General features: G+C 47.6%; 1 protein-coding gene across 1 annotated transcript; it reads left to right on the top strand.

Annotated features, from left to right (window-relative positions):
• Positions 1-4,847: 4,847 nt before the first annotated feature.
• On the top strand, positions 4,848-11,665 carry LOC128067330 (serpin B4-like). The gene is made up of 8 exons (XM_052660318.1): positions 4,848-4,995; positions 5,991-6,180; positions 6,764-6,820; positions 8,099-8,227; positions 8,529-8,646; positions 10,001-10,143; positions 10,439-10,594; positions 11,258-11,665. The coding sequence occupies exons 2-8, from the start codon at positions 6,016-6,018 to the stop codon at positions 11,663-11,665; spliced, it is 1,176 nt and encodes a 391-aa protein (XP_052516278.1). The 5' UTR covers positions 4,848-4,995; positions 5,991-6,015.
• The last annotated feature ends 431 nt before the right edge of the window (positions 11,666-12,096 follow it).

Below are 12,096 nucleotides of genomic sequence, written 5' to 3'. Positions count from 1 at the left end.
GAGCCTCGCGAGCAAGTGTGGTCCTGAGAACACACCGATTTTAGCCCTCAAGCCTCCAGAAGTGGGAGAGAATGAATACCGGATGTTTCAAACCTCAGTGTGGGCAGCTCAGGACAGAGGTCCCAGGATCCTAACACAGTGCCTCGAGAGCACAGGAGAAGTCCCATCTCACACTGCAGTGCCTAAACTGTTAAGTTACAATAATTTACTAGAGCAAAAAAATCAACCATTTCAGCAATTAAAAATACATTCAAAGAAGAACATGAACCTCTTCAAAACAACACTGTAAATCAACATTCAGTGAAATGCCCTGAATTTCAGGAACAGATCTTTTACCTGACGTACAGGTAATTAGGATGTTTTGTCAAGTGGTCATCAAATGCAAGGAGGAAATCACTGGAACAAGTTAGAGTCAAGCATTTCTTGTGCAATAAGAAACATTTGCTGGAGTCTATGGGAGTGGACGTTATCTTGCTTGGATCCCTGAGAAACTGAAGGTGCTGACAGCTGTCCCTGGCAGTCCTGGGGAGATCTGCACTAAAGCCAGAATCATGTCCGGGAACACAGGCTGGTTGCAGAAGTCGTGGGGTAGGGAATGGATGGTGCTATCACGGTCTCAGAGTTTGTCTCAGAGGATGAGGCTTAGGAAGCCAATTGTCACCAAATGTAAAGGAGCCTTGGCAAACCTCCCTCGTCATTAAGTTCCTGCTTCTAGCACTGTGGTAGAGACCTTTCACTAGGCTCAGTACTAAGTCATAGAACATAATTAAGAACTCAATGAATGGAGAATGAATCATTAAGAAATTATAAAAATAGATACTGAAACACATCAAGTGATCACCCTACATTCACATGGAATCAAGAAGCCTTCATTCGAATGTGAGAGACCAAGAGTCAGTGATTCCTAGTTCACACACAGAGAAGAGTCTCCCTCTTTCTGCATGCTACCAAAAAATTAAGAGACCCATAAAATAAATCTGGGAGGCAGTGCGATTTTTCTGATATGAGAAGTTATAGAATAAAATTTTGACTAAGGACTTACTCCGTCCTTCCTTAATATATGATATTAATCAATTCAAGGGGCTTCCCAGTTGGCACTGGTGGTAAAGAACCAGTTTGCCAACACAGGAGACATAAGAGACCCAGGTACAATCCCTGGACTGGGAAGATCCCCTGGAGGAGGGCATGGCAACCCACTCCAGAGTCCTGCCTGGGGAATCCCCAGGGACAGAGGCGCCGGGTGGGCTCCAGCCCATCAGGTCACGAAGAGTGGGAAACGACACACAGGATGTCAACTGGAACGTTAAACGTCAATCCAGAACCACTGAAAGGAAGGGCTGTAGAAACGGTTCTAGAGACAGGGGATGTGAGAGAGGGTTGGATGGTGCTAAGCCTAGAGGAGGATGACTGTCCGAATGTAGCTGGAGGCCTGGGAATGGGGAGATGGGTGGTGATGAGTGAACTGCCTGCCGTGACACACCTTCGGACAAGGCCGTTCCCCAACTAAGGGACATTAGGGTGAGTCTGGCTCACCCTGTGCAGATGCTATCTGCATTCCGCAGATAGCATCTCTGTGGGAACACTAAGACAGTGATCAGCAGATGTCCTGCTGTTGAAAGCTTGGAGGATTTTCTCAAGTAACCGGTTTACCTGCAGATGGGTATAAGCACATGCGAAAGAAGAGGTAAAATGCCCCCTAGGATGTGCACCTCAGTGAAGCTGATGAACCTTCACGCCCTTCAAGGAAGAAAACAGTAGGAAACAGAGGAGCTCTTTTTGAAGCAAGCTATCAGGTATTAGAAAGAGTGGGATGGCTCCTGGACACGTCGTTTCCTCTTCAGTTTTATTGGATTCCGGGATTCATGACGCCAATGATGTTGGTATATTTAGAAAATACCTAAAGACGGGTTGGCAAGTACTGACTTGCAAAATGATCTGAGAAGCGCTGAGTGTCCTGTGACACTGTGTGACGTCGTGGTGTCTTCACCTTGTCTAATATGTGCCAGGAGCACTTTTGAAAAAGGGAGGGAGAAGGATGTGATACGGTTTCTTATTTGAACTAACCAAAGTTCCCTCTAAATTAAAGCGAAATCCCTTGCTTTCATACGCGCTCAGTCGTGCCCCACTCTTTGCCACCCTGTGGACGGACTGTTGCCGGAGAGACTCCTCTGTCTGTGGGATTTCCCAGGCAAGCACACTGGAGTGGGCTGCCGCTTCCTCCTCCAGAACGAGATCTCGACCCTCCTCAGCTAGCGCCTCTTCCTCGAAGCCAGCCTCTGCACCGCAAGCCTCAGCGACTTAGTCACAGGTGGAGTCAGCTCAGTCAGCGGTTCCCTTGAGTCCTCGACTCCCGCTCTGTCCCCTGGGCCTCCTCCAGGCCCAGCCGGGGCTTCTTGCTTCTTCTCTGGGCTCAGAGCCCTTTCTCCTTGAGCCCAGAGACGTCCACCCTGCTCCGGCCCGGGGGCCTCCCTGCTCTCTGGCAGCGTCCGAGACGCAGCCTTGACCGGGAGCTCTTATCCCTCACGTTTGTCGTTTCTCACCCTGGGTCTTTTCTCCTGCTGTTTCCTTCTTCTTCAGACTCGGCTCCCCCATCAGACTCCAGCAGACTCCATCCTCGCTCAGCCCACCCACTCTCAGCTCAGGGGTCTCTGACCTCCAGTGTCATTCGGGGGTCAGGAGGAGCCCTAAGAGCAGCGGGGCTGAGCTCGGAAATCATCTTTCCGGTTTAGACACGCGGGTCTCCCTTCATTCGGGGGTCAGGACACATAACCAGGAGGAGCCCTAAGAGCAGCGGGGCTGAGCTCGGAAATCATCTTTCCGGTTTAGACACACGGGTCTCCCTTCATTCGGGGGTCAGGACACATAACCAGGAGGAGCCCTAAGAGCAGCGGGGCTGAGCTCGGAAATCATCTTTCCGGTTTAGACACACGGGTCTCCCTTCATTCGGGGGTCAGGACACATAACCAGGAGGAGCCCTAAGAGCAGCGGGGCTGAGCTCAGGAATCATCTTTCCGGTTTAGACACGCGGGTCTCCCTTCCTCCAGCTCGTGTGCCCGTCCCTGTGCTTCCGGGACGCTTTGGTGGGCGAGGCTTCCCGTGAGTGGGTGAAGTGCTGGGACTGCAGCTGTGGACCAAGCACAGTGCTGAGCGCCGGGGGGAGGAGGGAACTGCCAGCCCACACACGTGCACTTTCTCCTAGCCTGCTGGGAGTAAAACGGTGCAGCTGCTGGGGAAGGCAGGCTGATAGTTCTTCTAAATCAATCATAGAGTAAAAATCGGCCCATCAGTCGATTAAGTGTAAACTTACCGTTGACCCACAGATTTCATTCTGAAGTATAAGCCTAAGAAATTAAAACATACTTCCACACTGAAATTGCTAAATTTTGCACAACCCTAAAAGTGTCTGAAACCCTTCCTTCCTCCCTAATAACTGTGGGGTCCTTGGAGGAGAAATTAGGGACCCATCCCCACCCCTTCGGATTTTGTGGGAGAATATGATCTCTACTGAGAGGGCAGAAGACGCAGCTTGTTTTCATCTAAACACAAGGAGATTTGTCAGTAAAGGCCCAGAGTCTGTCTACACCTCCCTGTGGGGAATGGATACACACCCAGCCTCCTGGAACCAGCTCCCTGCCTGCAGAGCTCACCTGGGCAATTCACCACCCGCGTTTCTATTCAGTCACTCTGTGGCTCATTTCTGTTATCTGTGAAATGGGGAAAACAAACTGGCCAACCTAAATATGGTACTAAAGAGGAAAATGGGTGAATTCAAAACCCCCTCAGTAAAAGGTCAGCGAAGTGAAGTCGCTCAGTCATGTCCGACTCTTTGTGACCCCGTGGACTGTAGCCTACCAGGCTCCTCCATCCGTGGGATTCTCCAGGCAAGAGTACTGGAGTGGGTTGCCGTTTCCTTCTCCAGGAGATCTTTCCAACCCAGGGATCGAACCCAGGTCTCCCGCATTGCAGGCAGACGCTTTAACCTCTGAGCCACCAGGGAAGGAGTTTTAATATTGTTCTATTACAGGAGCACCAGATGCTTGAAGAGATGAGACTCCAGTGCTGAGACTCAACCATGCTATTCAAAGAACACATTTTTTTCTTTTCTTTTATCTTACAGACATTTGACTCTGTTGCTCTGGTCATGAATCGGAAGTGGGTGTGCTGCAGAGCAGGATGACTGAGAAATGGTGTAGTTCTGGAGCTCAAGCTATTTACTTTTCTGAGACATTGTCATACAAAAACATTAGAAAACTGCCCTTAACATGGGTCCTGTTTGTATCCGTTGTTCTTCTCAGTGAGAGCAAGTGAGTCTGCTAGAAAATGAGCTGCCCTCTGAGCTTAGCAATCAGGGCACAGCTGGGATTAGCCGCGAGGACAGTGGGGTCACGGGGAGGACAGCGCCAGGGTCCAGCCTTGAGGGGAGGCAAAACATACCTGGTCTCCACCTACAGCTGACACAATTTGCCAGTCTCTCTTCTACTGAGACGCTGAGCTATTTTCCCGGGTACACAAAATATTTTTAAAGAAACAAGCCTTTGCAGAACTTAAAAAATGTCAGCTTTTCAATTGTTTGTGTTAGAAGTGGTCTTAAATACGAGTCAACATGTATTAACAAGAGAAGATTTTTAAGGGTGGTTATTTCTGGCCGGGCCCAGTTCCTCAGGGCATGTGAAGAAGTTGGGACATAAGTGCACTGTCACTGGTCTCGGAAAGGCACGTACCTGCGTTTCATATGAGCCGCAGATGGCAGGCCACAAGTTCTTCTGCGGAAGGAAAGGACCTACAGGAGTTGGTCAGTAATCTTGTCTTGACTCATAAAGACTTCTTCCTCATGAAGCTGACAATAACTGGTGAAGAAATCAGAAGCTGATCTTGAAATCCCAGCTGCCTTGAGGCACGGGAGGCGGCCGGTGGAGGTATATATTCAGGGCTGAGCGCGCCCGGCTCACAGACGTGCAGACTGCCTGCCCACCTCTGCTTCCTCCAGGAACATAGGTAAGTGCTTCCAGCAGCTCTGAGTTACTCAGGAATCCTTTCTGAAAGTAATAATGAACGTGATGTTATATTGTGCATGTGTTAAATATTTCATTTGGTATGATGGTATTTCACATATTCTGCCACAGTAAAAGAACTGTTTCTCCTGATTTAGTCCGTAGGTAATTTACTTATTTCTAAAAGGAAACCCACGCTCCTTCGGGAGCACGTGTATCAGGGGTAGGCTGTCCAGCATCCACAGATCCTTCAAGTAAGGCACGGAGGTACCTGATGGGAGATGGCTGGATGTTACCACCTCAGTTTTGCCTTAGAATCTATTATAAACTCACTGGGAAAGACCTGGAGGCTGGGAAAAATTGAAAGGAAAAAGAAAAAGGGGTAGCAGTGGTTGGGATGGTCATACAGTATCACGGACACAATGAATATGAATTTGAACAAACTCTGGGAGGTAGTGGAGGACAGAGGAGCTTGTCCATGCAGTGCACTGAACAACAGCAACAAAACGTCTGTTATAAAGCAATTTTTACCCACTCTTGTACAGTCAGTTAGGAAGAAACAGTAAAGATGCTCTATTACTTTTTAGAAATTTTTCTTTAAATACTAATTTCAGTAGTCATCTAATTATGAGATGGATGCAGGTACATCTCCTAATTATGAAATGTATAACATGAAGTTTCTATTATATTTAAGAACAGTTTCTATGAATAAGGCTTCCCGGGCGGCACTGGTGGTAAAGACCAAGTCTCCCAATCCAGGAGCTGTAAGAGATGCGGGTTCAGTCCCTGGGTGGGGAAGATCCCCTGGAGGAAGGCATAAAAGCCCACTCCAGTATTCCTACCTTCAGAAGTCTTCTAATTACTAAATGTATACAAAGGAAAAATCTTAGTTGCCAGAAATCCGCAACCCACACATAAGGCATTTCTTTTAGAAATTCTCAGTACAGACTAGCCTTCCTTCACTAGAGCAATGATAAAATGCATCTGATGCTCTTCCAGGACTGCCAGACCACATCCGGCCACCATGAGTTCCCTCGGTGAAGCAATCATCCACCTTGCAATCGATCTGTTCCACCAGATCAGACAATCAAAGAAGGAAAACATCTTCCTGTCCCCTTTCAGTATCTCGTCAGCCTTAGCCATGACTTACTTAGGGGCCCGAGAAAACACCGCGTCAGAAATGGAGAAGGTAGGTGGCAGCTGCCTTTCCGTCACAGGTCTGCGTGGTTTGTCTGCTGGCTGGTGTGCAGATGACCACAGGTCTGCCTGTCCCCAGTCCCACGGGAAGCTCTAGCAGCCCCACGACTTGGTGGGCACAGAGTGGGGCACGCACTCTCCCGCAGGGCTCCCCCTGCTTCCTGTGCCTGGTCTTCCTCTGGGGGCTGGGATGAACCCCTACAATTGCAGAGGTGAGGCTTTAATGGAAGAGTTCCCGGGAAGTGAGGCACTGACTAAGATCCATGGGCGACATCTTTACACGTTTCCTCAAAGATGAAACAAAAACGAGACATGATTCTTTAAGGTGGACAGCAATCAAGCAGCTTTGTGTTTTCCACACACAGACTGTGTTTTTTAAGAAGCAAGTGTTGCGCTGAATATTTCTTTCTTCTGTTCTTTGTTCCCTATGGTTTGGGATTTTTTGCTTGGTTTGGTACTTGGTTTGCATTTTCTTTCCTTTCTTCTTCCTGACTTTTTTCTTTCTTGTTTATCGACTGTGATGCACACAGATGTATAGGGTGACACTTCTCTGCCCCACTATCTGTCTCCTCCAGGTACTTCACTTCGGTAAAATCGCAGAGAACGCAAGAGGAGGAGCCGCAAAAGATTGCGTGAGTCACAGCGCACCGGACTTGGAGGATCACATGTCCAAGAGGGTCATAGTTTAAACTGGGAATGTCAGACAAAGTGGGGAAGCCCATTGTTAGGGGATCTGAAGTGAAACCGTGGACAGGGGTGTCGCTCATTTCAGGTCACATGTGTGCTTCACCTCCTTGTTATCCTGCGAGGAGAGTAGCGTCTGCTTCACGGTAAGGGCTCTGAAACCAAAGGGGCTTCAAATTGCGCTCTGTTGTTCAGGAATGACAAATGTGGAAAATACAACTGCTCTGAGCCACAGTGACTTCATCCCGATTAACTGGGGATAATAGAATGTCTGCTGCAATACGTGCACATCCACGTGAGGAAGAACAGCAGTGCCGGGAAAATGAAAACTCTGACGTGTATTATGTATTTTATTATTGTTATTAGAGCAAAATAATAATTATAGATTTATAACATGTTTCAAACATTGGATAGTTTTAGTTAACTCATAATATTAATATTATCATTGGATAATATTAAATCATGATGTTATTTCATATTATTAAGACCAATAGGTAAGCATCAAAATATATTATGGAAAGTGATTGAGAGCTATTGTTTATAGACTAGTCCAAAACTCTTAGGTAGCAAGTTTAAGGTTCTCGATTGAGACAGGCCTGAGTTGAAAACCTGGCTCTGTCTCCTTGGAGAAGCTACTTAGCTCTCTGCACTCTCCTGTTATCATGTGAATGCAAGTAAAGGCTCAGAGGTGCCGGTGCGCAGCTTCGAGCTGTGTCCCAGTCACACACGGCTCCTACCCTGAGAAGTGTGGCCATCGGAATGAAGAGCCGTAGGTCAGGGTCAACAGGTCTTAGAAGACAACCCCGCCAGGACTGAAACAGGGCTTCACATCATAGCCTAGGACAATATGCAGATTTCACTGCCTCACACCGTTGATGACTGTTAGAGACGCACAATGCTCTGGCCCTCAGGAAGCCTAAGCTTAGCAGAGAAGTTGACCCTGACCATTGCAGACAGCTAAGATATAATGCAGTGGAGGAGTGGTGCTGCGTGGGCAGTTCAGAAGAGAAAAGAGTGGGACGTGTTTGAGCAGGGAGAAAGAATTGCCTAGAAGACTGACTATAAACATTAGGAAGGCTATATCCAGTAAACACACCAATTAGGGGAAGTAGCAACAACCATCATCCCCGGGGATACCTCCCTCTAGACAGGGACCCAACAGACCCTGGGGGTGTAGAGTTCACACTGACAGAGAATCCAGTGAGCTCACTTATTGGTGTTTGAAGGTTGAAAAGCCAGGAAATGTTCATCATCACTTTCAAAAGCTTCTGACGGAATTAAAGAAATCCACTGATGCCTATGAGCTGAGTGTCGCCAACAGGCTCTATGGAGAAAAGGAGTTTCCGTTTCTCCAGGTGAGTTTCCTGGTCTATCAGGTCCCGGGTCCTCGAGTCCCAGCTCCTAATGGAGGGGGAGGGGTGCAGAGGAGCCTGGGGCCCCGCACGGGGGCATTACTCCCAGGGGCCGGGCTCCCCAGCCACAACCCCACCCGCTGGAGTGTCCAGAGGCTGATAGCACACCAGTGAGGCGGGGCTAGGCATGGGCTTGTGAATTCTGCTTGATCAGGATCTAACACATCGCATTTAATTCGGGAATACCGACATGGTTACTGATAAATTAATTTTCATCCCTGCTTTCTTCCTGCTCATGTCACAGGAATACATGGATAATGTTAAGAAATTTTATCTGGCCAGTGTGGAATCTGCCGATTTTAAACATGCTGCAGAGGAAAGTCGAAAGATGATTAACTCCTGGGTGGAGAGCCAAACCAATGGTAGGTTATGAGTCACTCATTGAAAGTCACCGCTGAGTCCCCGCTGTGTGTGAACACAGTGTGGACCCTGCCCAGGCTTCCAGGAGCAGGGGTGAGACAAGATCAAGGAGGGTGGGGAGGCCCTGCAGGGGATGGACAGTCCACGTCAGTGTGGAGAGACCCGGGCGGGGGTGCTCCCAGGACCAGCCCCCTGCAGGCACAGCTAAGTCTGGAAGACAGTTTCTTGTGGATCTCAAGTCTCTGCTCGGACTTACGGTTGATTCATAAGTTTTTCTTTCAATTAAAGGCTTAACTTCTGGATTATAATCCCTAAGAGAAAATATGAAGAGTCCACTTATGCTTTCTTAACTGGGAAACATGCTGCTCTCCTTTAAACCACCCTTCTTGCAGAAATCACCCCCTGCAGGAAAAGGTGCCTGGCCCACGTCCCCCTCCCACAGGATTGTCATAGGCGTCCTCCCCACCCAGGGAGGGGGCTGGACAACGTCCCCATCCCGTGAACCATATCCTACCTCCCTTCCGAAATATAGGCTTAACCTACAGCAACTCAGTGTGCAGAATGAAGAAGACAGGGAATGGAAACAAGAGACAAAGCTACTGAGGGAGCAGGGAGGGAGGAGAGCGAAGGAAGGAAACTGGCCAGTAAAGGTCTGCTGAAGTCAGTTCTTCAGAATCGATGACCTGTTCATCAGTTCCGACGAACAAGGTATTGTCAGAATCGATGACCCAGAATTCTTGGGTCAGGAAGAGCCCCTGGAGGAGGGCACGGCAACCCACTCCAGTATTCTTGCCTAGAGAGTCCCATGGACACAGGAGCCTGGTGGGCTGCCGTCCGTGGGCTCACAGACTGAAGAGGCTTAGCACAGCTGCTGCTGCTGTTGCTGCTGCTGTTGCTGCTGCTGCTGCTAAGTCGCTTCAGTCGTGTCCGACTCTGTGCGACCCCATAGACGGCAGCCCACCAGGCTCCCCCATCCCTGGGATTCTCTAGGCAAGAACACTGGAGTGGGGTGCCATTGCCTTCTCCTAGCACAGCATGGCATCTTAAATATCATAGAGATATCACGGCATCTTAAATATCAGAAATCAGTGCATCAGGATTCCTTGTGACATGACTGCGGTCCCCCCACACACACAGACTGAACACCTTCCCAGGCAGGAGCAGGGGCGTCTCCGTGAGGGCTACTCCATGAGGCCGGGGCCGTGAGCAAAGCCTCACCTGGTGAACTGCTGGGCATGCGGTCCCTCACCGGCTGACTTGTGCGAATATTTAATCATCACTTGCAACTTTCAAAGCATCTGACAGACAAGCCACTCATGCCTTTCACGACAGACCTTTGGTTTTCTGACTTTGCAGAAAGAATCAAGGGTCTGTTTCCCAAAGACTCTCTCGACAGCACCACTGTTCTGGTTCTGGTGAACGCTGTCTATTTCAAAGGGCAGTGGAACGAGAAATTTGAGGAAGAAAGTACTACGGAGGAAAAATTTTGGCTGAACAAGGTATTGTCTGTAATTTATGTATGTAACAAAGAGTAGTTACACATGCACTGTGAAATTTAAATGCATAGTAATTAATATATAACTGCATATAGAAGATAGAATTTGTCAAGGCTTATTGTCTTGTCGTTTTTTTTAAACTTTATTTACTTGGGATTCCTTGAAGAAACTCTTATCTCTAAGACACAAATTTACCAGATCATCTCTTAGGAGGCTGAGTTTGGTATCTCAATAATATTATCTTTTTTTCTGGACTAATGCTCACTTGGCATTCTTTTTGCACATGAATTTATTGCAGGATACAAGCAAACCTGTGCAGATGATGAAACAAACCAATAGCTTCAATTTCGTGTCACTGGAGGATGTGCAAGCCAAGATCCTGGAAATCCCATACAAAGGCGGAGAGCTGAGCATGCTGGTGCTGCTGCCCAATAAAGTAGACGGTCTGCAGAAGGTAAAACCTGGTATTTACAGTGCTTCATGCTATTGTTTAAATTTCCAGTGATACCGTGCTTGTGTGGGCTGCTCATAGACTGGCTGGCAGCATAGAACAAAAAAAAAAAAATCAATATCTTATATACCAGTGGCTCAATGGTTAAGAATCCGCCTACAGTGTGTGAGCCACAGGAGACATGGGTTCAATCCCTGGGTCAGGAAGATCCCCTGGAGGAGGAAATGACAACCCACTCCAGTGTTTCTGCCTGGGAAATCCCATGGACAGAGGAGCCTGCAGGGATACAGACCATGGGGTCACCAAAAGAGTCAGACGTGACTTTCACATGAAACAAATGTTGTTTCATTAATGTGTGCATATTTATACACACGCACATACATATACATATACATTAGAATAGACATTCCTATATATGCATATATGTGTGTACATACATACATACATGAAAATAGCAAAGTTATAAATATATAAAAACATTTATTTCATCTATGATATATATTCAGGACTGTTATTTTTTCCTCCTCAGAGAAAATCTAATAAACTGAATCTCCTGTGTTCATGTTTATTGTTAAAATAAAGGTTTTCCAGACATTTCAATCCAAGGTTAGGTGGGCCCCATGACCGCTGAGAATCCTGACAGTTGTTCCTTTTCCACTGTTCCAGCTTGAAGACCAGCTCACTGCTGAGAAGCTAATAGCGTGGACGAGCCCACAGAATATGGGGAAGAGACAAGTGCATTTACACCTGCCTCGGTTTAAAGTGGAAGAGAGCTATGACCTCGTGCCCACACTGCAAGCCCTGGGGATGGTGGACGCCTTCCGTGATGAGGTGGCCGACTTCTCGGGCATGACCAAGAAATGCAGTCTGGTGGTATCAAAGGTCTTCCACAAGTCCTTTGTGGAGGTGACCGAGGAGGGCACGGAGGCCGCGGCTGCTACCGGTGTGGGTGTCAGTGTTGTCACGTCACTACCGTTTCACGAGAGTTTCCGCTGTGATCACCCTTTCCTGTTCCTCATCAAGCACATCAAGACCAATAGCATCCTCTTCTGTGGCCGAGTCTCTTCCCCTTAGATGGCCTTGGCCAGCGGCCACACTCGGGGGCATTCAGAGAGCTGTTCCCGGAGCTTGAATGCTGGTGTAACAGGTTCCCTCGGATTCATTCTCCTTTCCAACCTCACAGTCACCACTGAGCGTGTACTGGTGGAAGTATGCATACGATGTCTGTCTCTCTCTCTCCTTCTACAAACATATGTAAACTGACTCTCTCTCTCCATGATAACTCCTCTTTGCACAAAATGTTCAACATATTTTAAGAGATTAGCTGATTCATGTCAATGTATGGCAAAAACCACCACAATATTGCAAACTAATTAGCCTCCAATTAAAATTAATTAATAAAAAAGATTATTTCTATACTTATCTTCTACTAAGCTTGAAATATCATAGCTCTTATTAAAAAATTACAGGTACTAAATTATATATACTATAAGTCATATATACTC

The sequence above is a fragment of the Budorcas taxicolor genome, chromosome 22, assembly GCF_023091745.1.
Source record: "Budorcas taxicolor isolate Tak-1 chromosome 22, Takin1.1, whole genome shotgun sequence".
Classification (NCBI taxonomy): Eukaryota; Metazoa; Chordata; class Mammalia; order Artiodactyla; family Bovidae; genus Budorcas; species Budorcas taxicolor.
Note: the sequence above shows the minus strand (reverse complement) of the source record. Positions and strands in the feature narration are given on the sequence as shown.